We start from the raw sequence: 17,163 nt of genomic DNA, 5'->3' as shown, positions 1-17,163 counted from the left end.
GTTGCATTTCTGTTGTGCAGAAAAAGAAACTGAGACTCAGAGAGGTTGAGTGACCTGTTGACGGTCCCACAGCCTCTTGTATCAGCCAGGCTCTGTGCTTTGTCAACCTTGGCCCCGTCTCCAAGGGGGTGCCCTTGGGTTCGGGTCTGAGTTTGGGGTTCCACTGAGACCTGCCCTCCTCAAGGGTTCAGTGAGGGAGGCCCCTGCATTGAACACCGGGGAGGGGAAAGGAGACAGGTGGGGTCATCTGCCTCGTACCATGAAAATGAATCCTGCACGCTCGCTGCAGGCCTTCTTTCCAGGGTGGGCCGGCCGGGTCACCTAACTGCTTCTTTCTTTCTTCCTTCTCATCCTCCAGTTTGAAGGGCAGGAGATCACCCTGGACTCTCGCATGGGCATCTTCATCACCATGAACCCTGGCTACGCAGGCCGCACAGAGCTGCCCGAGTCAGTGAAGGCTCTGTTCAGGCCGGTGGTCGTGATCGTGCCTGACCTGCAGCAGATCTGCGAGATCATGCTCTTCTCCGAGGGCTTCCTGGGGGCCAAGGTGGGGCCGTGGCAACGCTGGGCTCGGGGGGCACACTCACCCGGGTCTGCTTCCACACTGGGGACCAGGACTCACTAGCTCTGTGTGGCTCTTCCAGACTGGGGACCTAGGACTCACTAGCTCTGTGCGGCTTTTCCAGACTGGGGACCTAGGATTCACTAGTTCCGTGCGGCTCTTCCAGACTGGGGACCTAGGACGCGCTAGCTCCACATGGCTCTTTGATTTTTGTTTTTTTCTTCTGTGTCTCTCTTCTCCCTTCCCCACCTCTTTTTTTTTTTTTTGAGATGGAGTCTCACTCTGTCTCCCCCGAGGCTGGAGTCCTGTGGCGTGATCTTGGCTCATACAACCTCCACCTCCTGGGTTCAAACAATTCTGCCTCAGCCTCCCGAATAGCTGGGACTACAAGTGTGTGTCACCACACCTGGCTAATTTTTGTATTTTTAGTAGAAATGGAGTTTCAGCATATTGGCCAGGCTGGTCTTCGAACTCCTGACCTTATGATCTGCCCACCTTGGCCTCCCAAAGTGCTGTTATTACAGGCGTGAGCCACTGCGCCCTGCCCTTCCCCCACCTCTTTTAAAATTATAACTTTTAATTTTGGAATAATTTACGATGCATAAGAGGTTGTGACAATAGCAGCACGGAATTTCCAAGTGCCCCTTCCCCACAAGAACACCTCACATACCCACAGTCCACTTCCCAGACCAGGAAGCTGGTGTTGGCACGAGTACCGTTAACTCAGGGATAGACGTTATGCAGATTTCACCTGGTTTCACATTCTCTCTCTGGCGTGTGCGTGTCGTTAGTTCTATGATGTTTTATCACATGTGGACGGGAGTGGCCGTTACCATCACCACGACCACAAAGACGATCCCTCATGGTACCCCTCCCGGGTCTTACTCTGTTACCCAGGCTAGAGTACAGTGGTAAGATCACAGCTCACTGCAGCCTCAAATTCCTGGGTTCAAGTGATCTTCCTGCCTCAGCTTCCCGAGTAGTTGGGATCACAGGCAGATGCCATCATGCCTGGCTAATCTTGCTTGTTTTTTTGTAGAGACAGGGTCTCTATAGCCCAGGCTGGTCTCGAACTCCTGGGCTCAAGTAATCCTCCTGCCTCAGCCTCTTGAGTAGCCGGGACTACAGGTGTGCACCAGCACTCCTGGCTAATTTTTGTATTTTTAATAGAGATAGGGTTTCCCCATGTTGGCTAGGCTGGTCTTGAACTCCTGACCTCAGATAATCCACCCACCTCGGCCTCCCAAAGCGCTGGGATTAAAGGTGTGAGCCACCACGCCTGGCCCAGTTACAGCCTTAATTATAGGTTTGGGTCAAAATAAAGAAGCAATGTATTTCTGGAGTGTGATTCCTACAATTAGTTCTGTTCTTTAAATTAAGGTGGTGAAGATTTTGGTAACACAGATGTTCCTTTAAATTAGTTCTCAATTTGCCATATTTAAAAATGAGGGACCCACCCAGGTATTTCTGAAAGTTAGAGATGAAATTTGCTTATTTGTAGAGCAGCTACGCTGGAACGCCTGCACTGTTTTCTTGCATTTGCAGAATGATGTTCTGTTGCTCTTGAATCATTTTATCTTCGTTTTTTCATTCTCTTCTACCAAAAAGACTCTGGCAAAAAAGATGACGGTTCTGTACAAGCTGGCGCGGGAGCAGCTGTCCAAGCAGCACCACTATGATTTTGGACTCAGAGCGCTGAAATCAGTGCTGGTCATGGCTGGCGAGCTGAAGAGAGGCTCCTCCGATCTTAGGGAGGTAGGGGCCAGGTGCTAGAACATTCTCTGGCTTCAGCTGGTTCATGCACATTGACTACCTGCTGCGGGGGAGGTGGCGGGCACAGTATGGTATCAGCCGAAAGTGTGAGTTCTTAGCTGCTGCTTCGCCTGGCGGCCTGGCCTTACTTCGGTCTCTTACCTGTGATAGCATTTGCTTGTAATTATACTTGGTACCTTAAGGTCGAGTGCAACGTCCTCACTCCAGTACCAGCATTTACGAGGCTTCCATAGTAATAATCAGTCTAGTCTCAGGATGGTGTGCTGGAGGAGTAAAGACTAACAAAATTCTCATGAAAGCATGAATGTGAGTTTTTATTTTCTCTTTGCAACAAAGGGGAATTATTGTGTTTGTTTTTACCTGGATTTACTCTAAAGAAAAGGTTTAGTCAATGCCATTCTGTGGGCAACAGGCTCACTTGTTTCTCTAGTGATTGTACTCACAGTGTTACACGCACACACACGCACGCACATACACACACACATTTGGGTAGTAAGACAAAACTAAACAGCTGTGAGTGCAGTGACAGAAGCCTAGTCACGTCCATAGGAGAGACTGCCGCAAATCGCTAAATTCTTTTGGAGTTTTCATATATTTGGTTTTTTTTTTTTTTTTTTTTTTGAGATGGAGTTTCGCTCTTGTTACCCAGGCTGGAGTGCAATGGCGCGATCTCGGCTCACCGCAACCTCCGCCTCCTGGGTTCAGGCAATTCTCCTGCCTCAGCCTCCTGAGTAGCTGGGATTACAGGCACGCGCCACCACGCCCAGCTAATTTTTTTGTATTAGTAGAGATGGGGTTTCACCATGTTGACCAGGATGGTCTCGATCTCTTGACCTCGTGATCCACCTGCCTCGGCCTCCCAAAGTGCTGGGATTACAGGCTTGAGCCACCGCGCCCGGCCATGGGTTTTTTTTTTTTGAGGTGGAGTTTTGCTCTTGGTCCTCAGGCTGGAGTGCAATAGTGCGATCTCAGCTCACCACAACCTTCGCTTCCCGGATCCAAGCAATTCTCCTGCCTCAACCTCCCGAGTAGCTGGGATTACAAGAATGTGCCACCACACCTGGCTAATTTTTTTTTTTTTTTTTTTTTTTTGTATTTTTAGTAGAGATGGGGTTTCTTCATGTTGGTCAGGCTGGTCTTGAACTCCCGACCTCAGGTGATCTGCCTGCCTTGGCCTCCCAAAGTGCTGGGATTACAGGCGTGAGCCACCACGCTTGGCCCACATTTGGGTTTCTGTTTTTGGAGGGGACAAAGGAAGAGTTATTTATGCTTTTACAAAAAAGGAAGCTGTGAAATGTGGAACACTATAAAGTCAGATGGAGCTGCATTCGGCATTTTTACTTCCTTTTCTTAGGAGAAAGGAGTAACAGGGAAACGTCTCTCATTTTCTCCCCTGCTCCTCTATGTCCAAAGTTGAAGGGAGATCGTACTGTTGGGTGCGTCATATCTTCTGAACTGAAAAACCACTGTTGCCACTTTCCTTTCAGTCTCAGCAACAGGAAAACAGTCCCAAGTGCCATCTAAGGCTCTACAGAAAGGAAGGAAGCCATTTGCTGCAGTCTGTCCTCCTAGGGAGGGGAATAGGGTCCCATCACTGCTCTCTTCCACTGCCCTTAACGCAGCCACGCATTCACAGGGCTAACTGCTGCACAGTCTGCTACTTCCTTAGAAGAATGAAAACACATTGCACGTACCAAATATCCAAAGACTTCTGAGAAAGAAGTTAAAAGCAGCCTCCTTTTCTAGGAGGAAAATCCCTCTTCTCATCCAAAAATGTGGACTTAACACGTGTAAAACTGTTTGTACAGAGACTGTGATGGTTTCTTCACATATAAAATCAACTTTGCGGTATTGTCTTTGCACTTCTTTATCACATCAAAAGTTTGCAAACTCAGACCTTTGTTCTTACTCAGTAAATCTGTGGCTGAAACTGGAAGACATTTAAAACCCCCTAAAGTCAGCTATACTTGCTGTTTATTTAGTCTTGTTTGGAATAAAAATTAAAGAATTCAAATAACACCACCTAAGCACCTATTTCAAATGCACCCTCAGCCTTCAGCTTGCGAAATGTCTTTACAATTAAGCAAATGGCAGAAGACTCGCTTGCTTCCTTCTTCTGGGAAGGCAGGGTAGCTGCAATCCCAGGGGCTTCTGTGTCAAATCTGAGAGGCAGGACAAAAGGTAAAGTGGCCTTTTTCATTCCAAATCCTGGAGGTAATGCCTAGAGAAGAGATACCCACATTTCCGGATAGTGAAGGCTGAATGAAAGAAGCAGGACTCCTCACTCTAGGAGACACTTGCCAGGTCCCAAGTTCAGAAGTTTGTTTTGAGATGTAAATAAAAGCATCTAAGGCTGGGTGCAGTGGCTCAGGCTGCTTGGCACATTGGGAGGCCAAGGTGGGAGGATTGCTTGAGGCCAGAAGTGTGAGACCAGCCTAGGCAACATGGCAAAACACCATTTCTTCCAAAACAAACAAACACAAACCCCCCAAACCAAAAAATCGAGCTGGGCCTGGTGTCATGCTCCTACAGTCCCAGCTACTTAGGAGGCTGAAGTGGGATGATTGCTTGAGCCTGGGAGGTGGAGGCTGCAGTGAGCCGAGATGGCACCATTGCACTCCAGCCTGGGTGACAGAGTGAGACCTTGTCTCAAACACACACACACACCACACACACACACGTGTGTATATATATATACACACCTAAAGGCCTAGGAAAACGTTCTTCCTATGATAAGGCACCTTTGCTTTAGTGTAGATGGCCATGCCCCTCTGTAAGGTGGGGAGGAAGAAGGTTCTGCTCCTTCCCTCTGGCCGAGATCTGTTTTCTCCTCACACAGCCCACCAGGACACTCGGCTTCGCAGGAGCAGGCCCACCCTGGCCCCAAGGCTGGATCACAGCGTGCGCCTCACTCATCTGCCTGTGCTCCTTTCTTATATTTTATTTTATTTTTACATTTATATACAATTTTATATTTTACTTTTATATGTCTTATTTTATATTTTTATTTTCATATGGAAATTTGAAAACTGCAGTATGAAATTTTATGTTTATTAAAAGTTTATATGATTTTATTAAATGTGAAATATGAATTATGTATTTTATATTAAATGTAATTTATGCATATTTTATACTATATAATATACATATTAACATTTTATGTAAATTTTATAAATTTATATAATTTATAAATAATACAAATATAATTTATAAATTCATATAAATTATATAAAAAATAAAAACTTTATAAACTTTTATTTATATGAAATTGTAATATATGTATACAATTTATATAATTTTTCATATTTCATTTTAAAATTTATATTTCATTTAAATGTGTGTGTGTGTGTGTGTGTGTGTGTATCTTTTTCTTGAGACAGAGTTTCACTTTTGTTGCCCAGGCTGGAGTGCAATGGCACGATCTCAGTTCACTGCAATCTCCGCCTCCTGGGTTCAAGAGATTCTCCTGCCTCAGCCTCCCGAGTAGCTGGGATTACAGGCATCCGCCGCCACACCCGGCTAATTTTTGTATTTTCAGTAGAGATGGGGTTTCACCATGTTGACCAGGCTGCTCTCAAACTCTTGACCTCAGGTTATCTGCCCACTTCAGCCTTCCAAAGTGCTGGGATTACAGATTTGAGACACTGCACCTGGCCATATATATGTATATTATATAATATGAAGTACATATTATATGATATGAAATATATGGAATATACATATTTTATATTTCATGTTTAATGATCTTATATAATCACATATTTTAATATAAAATATGCAAAAATTTTAAAAATTAAAATATGTAAAAAACAAATTATATAATTTTAAGTTATATAAATTTTTGTAATTTGAAATTATATAATTTTAAATTAAATGTGTATAAAACTTCTTAAAAGTATAAAATGTTTATGTGAAAATTGTATTTTATATTTCATGAGGGTGTTTCTGCTGGGTTGGAAACCCAGTCCAAAGCACTGAGTTCCTTCGAAAATCTCCTGGAAACGTGTGTTTCATTTCCTGCAGGACGTGGTACTGATGAGGGCTCTGCGCGACATGAACCTGCCCAAGTTTGTGTTTGAAGATGTCCCTCTTTTCCTCGGCTTGATTTCGGATCTGTTTCCTGGGCTGGACTGCCCTCGCGTCCGCTACCCTGACTTGAACGATGCCGTAGAGCAGGTCCTGGAGGAGAACGGCTACGTGGTCCTCCCCGTTCAGGTAAAGCCAGGAAATGACGTCACCGGCCGTGCGTCCTTCACCTGGGTTTTGTTTTTATACTTCAGAAATAAATGTGTAGAGAATACAGGTAAGTTTCACCATCTTAAACATTTTCCCCCATTTTTAAATTGCAGTAAAACACATATAGCAATATTTATCATCTTCCTTTCTTATTTTCCAGAAAAATTTAACAGGTTTATTTATAATTATTATAAAGTTGAACTGCTGAAATTTGTTCACTGAAACATTTTAATTTGCATTAATGCTTTACACCTCCACATTTATATTAAAAATTCACACACAAATGCAAATGGAAAAACTGCCAATATCTGATTTCTGTCCCCTATTTTTCCACTCGCAATCATATACTTAGGTACCTTTTGACCCCATGGAAAAAAAAGTAACGTTCAGAACTACCAATAACAGGATGAAGAGAATTTTTTTTTTTTTAGAATGAAGTGTTTCCCATCACAGTGGATTTTTAAGCATGTTGTCCACGTATGCGTCGTGCTAGCTGCATGTCTTTTGGCGTAATTGTTACACATTTGGCATGGATAGCACAAAGGTTGGTGTCTTCAAAAAGGCCAACCAGATAGGCCTCATTGGCCTCACTGATAGCTGCGCTCTGGAAGCGCAGGTCTGTTTTAAAATCCTGAGCAATTTCTCACGCTAGACACTGGAAGGAAAGTTTGCGAATCAGAAGTTCAGTGGACTTCTGATAACGTCTAATTTCACAGACTGCCACAGTACCAGGCCTGTAATGATGAGGTTTCTTCACCCCTCCAGTAGAGGGCGCACTTTTGCGAGCGGCTTTTGTAGCCAGTTGCTTCCTGGGTGCTTTACCACTGGTAGATTTGCGGGCAGTCTGCTTTGTATGAGCCATGGTATAGAGACCTCCTTACTTACCTGCCTCTCCTTCGGCTGGAGCTTGGCGAGCGAGAGGTGTTGCTGGCATTGGAGAGCAATGGCAGGGCAGTGGCAGCTTAGAACATATTTTTTTTTTTCGAGACAGAGTCTCGCACTGTCGCCCAGGCTGTAGTGCAGTGGTGTGATCTCAGCTCACTACAATTTCTGCCTCCTGGGTTCAAGCAATTCTCTTGCCTCAGCTTCCTGAGTAGCTGGAACTACAGGCACTCGCCACCATGCCCAGCTAATTTTTTTGTATTTTTAGTAGAGACGGGGATTCACCATGTTGACCAGAATGGTCTCGATCTCCTGACCTCATGATCTGCCTGCCTTGGCCTCCCAAAGTGTTGGGATTACAGGCGTGAGCCACCGCACCCGGCCCATCTTCCTTACTTTTAAATGTAGAGTTTGTTGGCATTAAGTACATTCACGTTACTGTGCAACCATCACCATTATCCATCTCCAGAACGTTTTTGTATTGCAAAACTAAAACCCTATGCCCATTAACAGCTTACATTCTACCTCCCTCCACCCTCGGCAACCTCTGCTCAACTTTCTGTCTCTATGAATTGGACTATTCTAGGTACCTCCTATAAGTGGAAGCATATAATTTTTGTCCTTTTGTATCTGGCTTATTTCACTAACATAGTGTTTTCAATGTTTATGCATGTTGTGGCATGTGTCAGAATTTCTTCCTTTTTAAGGCTAGATTATATATATATACACATATATATATGTATATATACATATAGTTTTTCACAGAATGTGATCAGATGATTCAAATATTTTGTTTTGGGGTTTTAACCATCAGAGGTTCTTTCCCCACCCCCTCCTTTTTTTTTCCCTGAGTGACACTTAGAAAAAAATTAAATTAGATATTGCTGGGGTAGGATTTGGATCCTCTGAAGCCTGTAAGTTTGCATATGTTGTCATTAAACCAAAACGTATTGATTGGCAGGGTCCTGCCGAGAGTTTAAGTGCCCAAAGCCTCCAGGCCGGTGGGGTCACCTCGGGTCAGGCAGCTTCAGGGCATCAGGCTACCCTGGAGGCCTCAGGCCTGGGCAGTGGGCAGCAGGTACCGGCCATGGATGAGAGCTTTCTGTGCCTTCCGTGACCCTGATTTCCTCTGGAGATGGTTGTTTAAAAGGTGTGTTTTCTGGAAGGAATGTAAAATGGTGCAGCCACTTTGGAAAACAATCTGGCAGTTCCTCAACAGGTTAAACCGAGAGTTACCATAAGACCCAGCAATTCCAAAAAAAAAACAAAAAATACAATCAACACATTTTTGCCAATGAGAGGAAAAAAAAAAAAAAAAGACTCAGCAATTTCCCTACTGGGGATCTACCTGAGTGAGGATGAACGTCCAGTCAGAATTGTTCAGAAATGTTCGGAGCAGCAATATTCATAATAGCCAAAAAGTGGGAACAACCCAATATCCATCAATTGATGGATCAACTGCTGAAACAGAATGTGGTCTGCCCACCCCATGGGATGTATATTGGCCATAGAAAGGAACGCAGCACTGATACATGCTACATCGTGGATGAACCTTGAAAACGCGCTAAATGAAAGAAGCCAGATGTGAGAGATCACATCTTCTAGGATCCCACTTCCGTGAAATGTGCAGAATAGGCAAATCCATAGAGACAGAAAGCAGATTAGTGGTTGCCAGGGGCTGGGGGAAAGGGGATTGGGAGAGATGGGTACAGGGTTTTTTTTTTTGTTTTTTTTTTTCAGGGAGAGGTGATAAAAATGTTCTAAAATTGCTTATGGGGATGTTTGCACAACTCCATGACTGTGCTGGAACCATTGACTTGTACCCTTTCAAAGGGTAAATTGTATGGTGTGTGTGTTATGTCTCAATAAAACTTCTTCAGAACAAGATAGGTTTTAGCTCAGCTGCCACCGTTTGTCCCGCAGGTGGATAAAGTGGTTCAAATGTTCGAGACCATGTTAACCCGCCACACGACGATGGTGGTGGGGCCCACAGGTGGGGGCAAGTCCGTCATCATTAACACGCTGTGTCAGGCCCAGAGCAAGTGAGTATGAGCTCCGTGGGGAGGGCCTGGCTGCAGGGGGCGCACAGGGAACGTTTGGTGGCTGTATTACCGAGTCCCACTGAGCTCTCTGATTTCCTGGGAGGGTAAATTTGTCCTACACACCCCTTTCGACTCAGTGTGTGCTTACTGACTTTATTGCTGACTTAGTTAAGATATTTTAGAATGCGAAATAGTGACCCATTTGTGCATCAAATGGTGAATAGGTTCATTTGTGAAATTAGAATTTCACAAACTATCTTATAAGGAGACTTTGAAAATGAAAGTAAGTCATAATTTCTTGGTGTCTGGATTGCTTCCTTACAGTGAGTCAGGATTCACGTTATGCAGCACTGCTGTGGTTTCAGAGTGGCCAGGACAAGAATGTCACTTCCCTGGGTGCCTTATAATCTCCAGCCCTGCAGAGGCAGTTCTTCCTGAAGGAAAAAGTGATTGTACATTCCCACATAGAAGATCATAAAGGAGCCGGGTGTGGTGGCTCATGCTTGTAATCCAGCACTTTGGGAGGCCAAGGTGGGAGGATGACATAGGCCAGGATTTTGAGAACAGCCTGAGCAACATAATGAGACTCTGTCTTTACGTTAAAAAAAAGTTAGCTGGGTGTGGTGATGTGCACCTGTAGTATAGCTACTCAGGAGGCTAAGGAGGGAGGATTGCTTGAGCCCAGGAGTTTGAGGCTGCAGTGGGTGAGAACTGTGCCACTGCATACCAGTCTGGGCAACAGAATGAGACCTTCTCTCTAAAAAAAAAAAAGAGAGTGTGTATCATAAAAGCCTGCAGTGGATTGAAAGCCTTCTACCGAAAGTGGGTTCCTGACTCCTCACTTCTCCCCTAAGCAATAACTAGATTCCAGAAAGACCTTGGATGCTGATAGCCTGGCAAAAAATCTAAATCAAGCCCACAGTTTTTGTGACTTACACATTTCTAGGTAGTCTATGAAATCTAAAGAGTAAGTGACTGTCATTTGTTCCCATTATTTCTTCATACGTTTCATATGAAAAAACCAGTCGACAGTGGCTTCCTGACTCTAAGTGGGCTATGCCGTGGCCATCTGCATTTCATTCTTTTTATTTTTTTTTGAGATGGAGTCTTGCTCTGTTGCCAGGCTGCAGTGCAGTGGTGCCATCTTGGCTCACTGCAAACCTCTGCCTCGTGGGTTCAAGCGATTCTCCTGCCTCAGCCTCCCGAATAGCTGGGACTACAGGCGTGCACCACCATGTCCAGCTAATATTTGTATTTTTAGTAGAGAGGAGGTTTCACCATGTTGGCCAGGATGGTCTCCATCTCTTGACCTCATGATCTGCCCGCCTCCACCTCCCAAAGTGCTGAGATTACAGGCATGAGCCACTGCACCTGGCCTTGTATTTCATTCTTTAATTAATTCATTGTTAGATAGTTTATAGAACTATCACATACATATGTGTGTATGTGTAATATAACATGTACATTGTTATTATTTACTGACTCGTTGGTTGTGAACTGGGGAGTGTGTGAAGTTTAGTTCTCTTTAGATTAAATGATGCTATAGTGAGTGCTGCGGGGATTTACAGGCATCATGGGGAGAAATGCCATCTGCTTGATTCACGAAGTCCACACAGAGCAGGTGCTGTTCTGTAAATAAGAAGGATTGAACGTTAGTAGTTCAAAGCCTTGTTATTATCCTGGATGACTGAGTATGGTCTCCTATACGCCCTAAATTCTGAGATATTCACTTAAATGTCATATATATGAATGTGTAATATGCATAAATATGAAACATTCATGACATTTACCTTCTTGGTGCCCTCCAAAGGCAAAGCTGTGCTTCTAGTTCAGACTTCATTTGTGCTGTGGCCACAGTTTTGGTGAAATGTAGTTGCTTTATGTTTGGAAGAAACTACTAACAGTGAAGGGGAGCCCAGGGGAGAGTTTACATGGGTTGGATTTTAAATTTTGGATTGAATTCAAAACATCTAATTCCTCACAGAGGGAACCCAGATTGTTTTCCTCATGCATTTAGTTTGCTTGAACCACGGCTAAAGTCTCTCTTGATTTAGGCTTGGGCTGATGACAAAGTTATACATCCTGAACCCCAAAGCCGTGAGTGTCATAGAACTCTATGGCATCCTGGACCCCACCACCCGAGACTGGACCGATGGGGTGTTGTCAAACATCTTCAGGGAAATCAACAAGCCAACAGATAAGAAGGAGCGAAAGTGAGTATCCTTGGCAGGAAAGAGCCTGGGTTAGTTAATGTTAATTAGCTCATCATTAAAAATGGTGGCAGGGCTGGGCATGGTGGCTCTCGTCTGTAATCCCAGCACTTTGGGAGGCCGAGGTGGGCAGATCACAAGGTCAGAAGTTCGAGAGCAGCCTGGCCAATATGGTGAAACCCCATCTCTACTAAAAACACAAAAATTAGCCGGGCATGGTGGTGGGCCCCTGTAGTCCCAGCTACTCGGGAGACTGAGGCAGGAGAATTGCTTGAATTGGCCGGGAAGCGGAGGTTACAGTGAGCTGAGATCACACCACTGCACTCCAGCCTGGACAACAGAGTGAGACTCTGTCTAAAAAAAAATAAATAAATAAAAATAAAAACAAAAAAATGGTGGCAGGACTATACATTGTATACATTGTAGCTTCGTGCTTGGATTTCAACAGACTTAGAATCGAATCCTGGAGGCTGTGCTTAGGAAGTGCAGTGTCCAATCTTAGTGCTTTGTATGTGTGAACAGTCTTCTTAGCGATGCAGTGCAGTAGGTACCGGGATTGTTCCCAGGTTGAGAAAACTGAGGCCTAGAGGGGCCAGAAACGTGCCCCAAGGACAGGGATTTGACCCTGATCTGTGTGACTCTAAGTCCTCAAATACAGCCACTGTCAAGCTCCTGGTCACCATGTTCTCTGGCAAGGTAAGTCAAGGAAAGATAGCAAAGTGCCGTGGAGCGTGCAGGCGTGCCCTCCTGAGCCACAGCTTTCCATCTGTTGATGTGGGTAATGGTGCCCCGATGACGTCACCTCATGCCATGGCCGGGGCCAAGTGAGGCCAAGTAAGGAAAAGCTCTGGGGGGTGTCATGTAAAAAGCTTTTAGTCAGTCCTATAATATCTCTTTGGTAAACTCAGGAATGGTTCTGATTTTATGTTCTAATCAAATCCCATTAATAATAAATAAAATCCTTAAACAACAAGAGTCCAAAGTCCCGACTCATGGCTTTTAAAACAGCTTCTTAGCACTTTTCCCCGATTCTGGATGAACTCAAGATTCCACACTGAGTTCCGTTGTCTTGTTTCTTGGCAGTCTTTAATTTCAAGCAGTTCCTCAGGATTTCTTTATCTTTTATGACCTTCTTGTTCTGGAAGATTCCGGACCAGCCATTCTGGAGAACACCCTCAGTTTGGGTTTGCCAGTTGCTTCTTCGCGATTAGATTCAGGGTACGCCTCTTTGACAGGAAGGCCGTAGGACTGGGGCTGTGTTCTCCGCATCTCATCACGGCACATGGTGTTGGTTGCCCTATTATGGGTGGTGTTAATCTTGATTATTGGGTTAAGGTGCCATTTTCCTCTTTGCAGTTGATATGCAACTGTAGGGAGATATCTTATGACTAAGTAAATACCCCATTTCTCATCCAGCCTTCACCCATTGACCCACTGGTTTGAGCATCTATTGATGGTTGCTTGAATCTAGTCATCATAGTCATCATCTTCTTCTCCTCACCTTCCTCTTCTTTTTTTTTTTTTTTTTTTTTTTTTTTGAGAGGGGTCATACTCTGTTGCCCAGGCTAAGTGCAGAGGCATGATCATGGTTCACTGCAGCCTTGAACTCCCGGGCTCAAGCAATCCTCTCACCTCACCCTTCTGAGTGGTTGTGACTACAGGTACATGTCACCATGCCCAGATAATTTTTGCTTTTATTGTAGAGACAGGGTCTCCCTGTGCTGCCCAGCCTTGTCGTGAACTCCTGGGCTCAAGGGATCTTTCTGCCTCAGCCTCCTAAAGTGCTGAGATTACCGGTGTGAGCCACCATGCCTGGCCTTTGAGTCTTCTTATAATGAATGTAAATGGAGACTTTCTATAGGGACAACTGGTGACATTTGAATGTGGACTATGTATTATATAATAATATGTGTCAATATTAGATTTTCTGACTTTGATAATTCTGCTCCGGTTATGTAAAAGAAGATGCTTATTCTTAGGAAATACTTGCTTTAGGGGAAAGGGGCATTTTATCTGCAATGGACTCTCAAATGATTGAGAGAGAGAGTATGAGAGTGCAAATGTGACAAAAAAAACATGACAATTGGAGAATCTGGTTGAAAGGCATATGGGGGTTCTTCATACTATTTTATTCTTGTAACTGTGTAAGTTTGAAATTCTTTAAAAATAAAAAGTTAAAAAGAGAAAAAAAATGGGAAGGAGATAAACCAAAATGTTAATGCTGCCAAAAAAAAAAAAAAATCCATCTACTCATATCAGTGAGTTAAACGGAGGCACTGTCAAACCACCCATTCGGCATAGCAGAATAGCGTCCATCCTGTGGAGATGGGCTTTGCTGCGTCAGATGTAAGCCGTTATAGCCACAAAATGGAACCATCATGAAGTTTGAACACCTGAGACCTTGGAAGTAGACCTGCCGCCAGGACAGATGGTGTGTCAACCAGGGCTTGTAAACTCAGATGCTCTGAGGGACCCAGCAGGTAGCACAAATGAGTGAAGTGGAGCAAAGCACGTGGTGTTATTAGTTTCCTAGGGCTGCCATGACAAATAACTGGGTGGCTTAAAACAGCAGAGATTTATTATCTCACTGTTCTGGAAGCCAAAAGTCTAAAAAGAGGTGTGGGCAGGACTGCACTCCCTCCGAAGGCTCTAGGGCAAAGCCTCCCTCGCCTCTTCCACTTCTGGTGGTGTCAGGTGTTCCTTGGCTTGTGGCCACATCATTTGAGTCTTTGCCTCTGTCTTGGCCCTCCCCTTTGCCTGTCTCACATCTCTTCCTGCTTTTCTCTTATAAGGACATTTGTCATTAGATTAGGGCTCATCTGTATAATGCAGAATGATCGCATCTTAAGATCCTTAATTACATCTGCAAAGTCCTTTCTCCAAACGAGGTCACAGTCACAGCTTCTGGGTGAACAAATCTTTTGGTGGGTACCATTAGATCCACTACACATGAATATCCAAAATACTTTCTTTTCTCTTAACTGTAGCACAAGGAAACCAGGGGTTAAAACCAGCATTAAATAGCAACTGATACTCAGCCTCAGATGTAAGAGAAAAATGAGGTAGGGGCTGGGGGCGGGCAGGGACTATGGCACTTTCTGTCTCCATGGTCAGCCACTACTCAGCATCAGCACATTGTTCCCATGAAGGAAGGAATGCAGGTCTGTGTGCTCAGAATTTCCAGTTTGACCCAGAAGTGAGAAATTCAGATTTTTGTGTGAAGTTCCCTAATTCTTAAATATTGGCAACTAACTCAAACTTTTTTTTTTTTTTTTGAGACGGAGTCTTGCACTATCACCCAGGTGGGAGTTCAATGGTGCGATCTCGGCTTACTGCAACCTCCACCTCCCATGTTCACATGATTCTCCTGCCTCAGCCTTCCGAGTAGCTGGGATTACAGGCACACACTACCATGCCCAGCTAATTTTTTGTATTTTTAGTAGAGATGGGATTTCACTATGTTGGCCAGACTGGTCTTGAACTCTTGACCTCATGATCCACCCTCCTTGGCCTCCCAAAGTGCTGGGATTACAGGCTCAAACAGTTTTTTATATACCATTCAGTCAAACCTCTGGGCCAACTAGGGTACTCTTTCTCAGATCCTGGCTAGGAAACCCTGGGAAAAAGACATTCAACATGAATGGGCAGGTTATACCAAGTTCCATAACTGGAAGCTCTCTAGGACCCATGACTCTCCTTTCTTTGGTTGCTCCAGGTATATTTTATTTGATGGTGATGTGGATGCTCTATGGGTGGAAAACATGAATTCTGTGATGGATGACAACAGGCTGTTGACATTGGCCAACGGGGAACGCATCCGGCTCCAAGCACACTGCGCCCTGCTCTTTGAGGCAAGTGGTAATTAAAAGTAAATTTGAACATAAGTGTTTCTTGTAATTAAACATGTAAATGTTTTATTAAAGTAGTAGCAAATATAGATGATTATTTAAAAAACAAACAATGCATAAGGGTTTATAATAAGGACAACTCTTTGTTCTTTACTCCTCTCATCCCTCTTTATCCCAGAAGTGTCTACTTTTACTTTTTATGAATTGTTTCTTCTGATGACTAGTATCTATAAGTAACAGGCTTAGCATGATATTCTTCCTTTATACATTTTATGGTTTATACATTATTTATTGACTGACTGCTGCAAAAGTGAGAATTCATCTCTTATACCATTAACATCAGAATAGTATATTGCTAAGCTGGTTAACAGTACATAATGTTTACATTATAATGAAGACAGAAATATTTACTGAAGAACCAACTAATATACTATGATTACATTTACTCTTTTTTTTTTAGAGCCATTTGCTTTGTCTGGAGTTTGTAATTGCCTTCCTTTTTTCCCTCACACTCTGCCTTTATCTTAACCTCTTTTTTAAACTTTCGATCACATCAAGTATTCTGTTGAGCCTCTTTATTTCCTGGAGACTATTCTCCAAAGCCTTCTATTTCCTGCTTAGGGTACGGACTGCTTGTTTCATAGGTGTGGCCCTGGGACTTGCTTTCACTCTATCTTAGTATTAATGCCATTCCTAACTGTAAAATTTGTCAGTCACGAAATATTTGTACATATTATTATCTGATGAGCTGATCAAACTGCATTTTTTTGTAGAGAGAGCTATGTTTGTTAATGTAGCTGGTTTAGTTGTATACTTACGAAGTTTTATACTACCTGATCTCAACTATATTAAAAAAATAAAGAAAAAAGATTGAATGGAAAACACTCCAAAACAACATTTGTTTCTGGGTGGTGGGATTTGGATAACTTATTTTCTTCTTTATACTTTTCTATTTTTGTCAGATATTCACAACATATTAATTTTCACATTAATTTTATAATAAGAGAAAACCAAAAAGTTGTAACATCAGAAGTGTATGATCTTCTCATCATAATCCCAGGTGTTCCTCAGGGAAAGCTGTGTTCGTCTTGGTATGATTTAGATTTTTTGCAGTTGTAATAACTTTGCATAAGAGAAGGTCCTTAAACATCTAGTTTATCTTGTGCATAGCTGTAGCCATGATTGATTTTCTTTATTTCTTCAGGTTGGAGATTTACAGTATGCCTCCCCTGCAACTGTCTCTCGATGTGGAATGGTTTATGTGGATCCTAAAAACTTGAAATACCGACCATACTGGGAAAAATGGGTTAATCAAATACCGAACAAGGTGAAAACTTTTTCTAAAATGAACTTAAAGTTATTAGTATTTATTGGTGGCTAGTTGGATGACCTAGTCCAGAGGGATGTTTGTAATGGAAGGCAGTGACCTTGTCCTTGACCTGCCCGTGTCCTTGAGCACAAATAAGGCAGACACACTTATTAGATTTCAGATAATTTATAGCCAGTGGGATAGGTAAAGATTGGACTGGCTGGTCTAGACCAAAGGTTGACACACTTTTTCTGTAAAGGGGTAGAGAGTAAATATTTTAGGCTTTGAGTGAGCCATGCGA

General features: G+C 43.4%; 1 protein-coding gene and 1 pseudogene across 1 annotated transcript in view; one reads left to right on the top strand and one right to left on the bottom strand.

Annotated features, from left to right (window-relative positions):
* The window catches only part of DNAH10 (dynein axonemal heavy chain 10), a 177,505-nt gene that overhangs the window by 90,957 nt on the left and 69,385 nt on the right, over positions 1-17,163 (top strand). The window contains exons 35-41 of the mRNA XM_064379606.1: positions 359-547; positions 2,171-2,317; positions 6,359-6,550; positions 9,377-9,495; positions 11,550-11,708; positions 15,421-15,556; positions 16,758-16,880. Coding sequence (XP_064235676.1) covers positions 359-547; positions 2,171-2,317; positions 6,359-6,550; positions 9,377-9,495; positions 11,550-11,708; positions 15,421-15,556; positions 16,758-16,880 — 1,065 coding nt within the window. The remainder of the gene's footprint in view (positions 1-358; positions 548-2,170; positions 2,318-6,358; positions 6,551-9,376; positions 9,496-11,549; positions 11,709-15,420; positions 15,557-16,757; positions 16,881-17,163) is intronic.
* LOC105713393 (histone H3.3-like) lies at positions 7,032-7,433 on the bottom strand (annotated as a pseudogene).

This window comes from Aotus nancymaae, unplaced genomic scaffold (assembly GCF_030222135.1).
Source record: "Aotus nancymaae isolate 86718 unplaced genomic scaffold, 86718_ANA_hifiasm-v0.15.2.pri h1tg000021l, whole genome shotgun sequence".
NCBI lineage: Eukaryota > Metazoa > Chordata > Mammalia > Primates > Aotidae > Aotus > Aotus nancymaae.
This window is presented reverse-complemented; position numbering and strand designations above follow the sequence as displayed.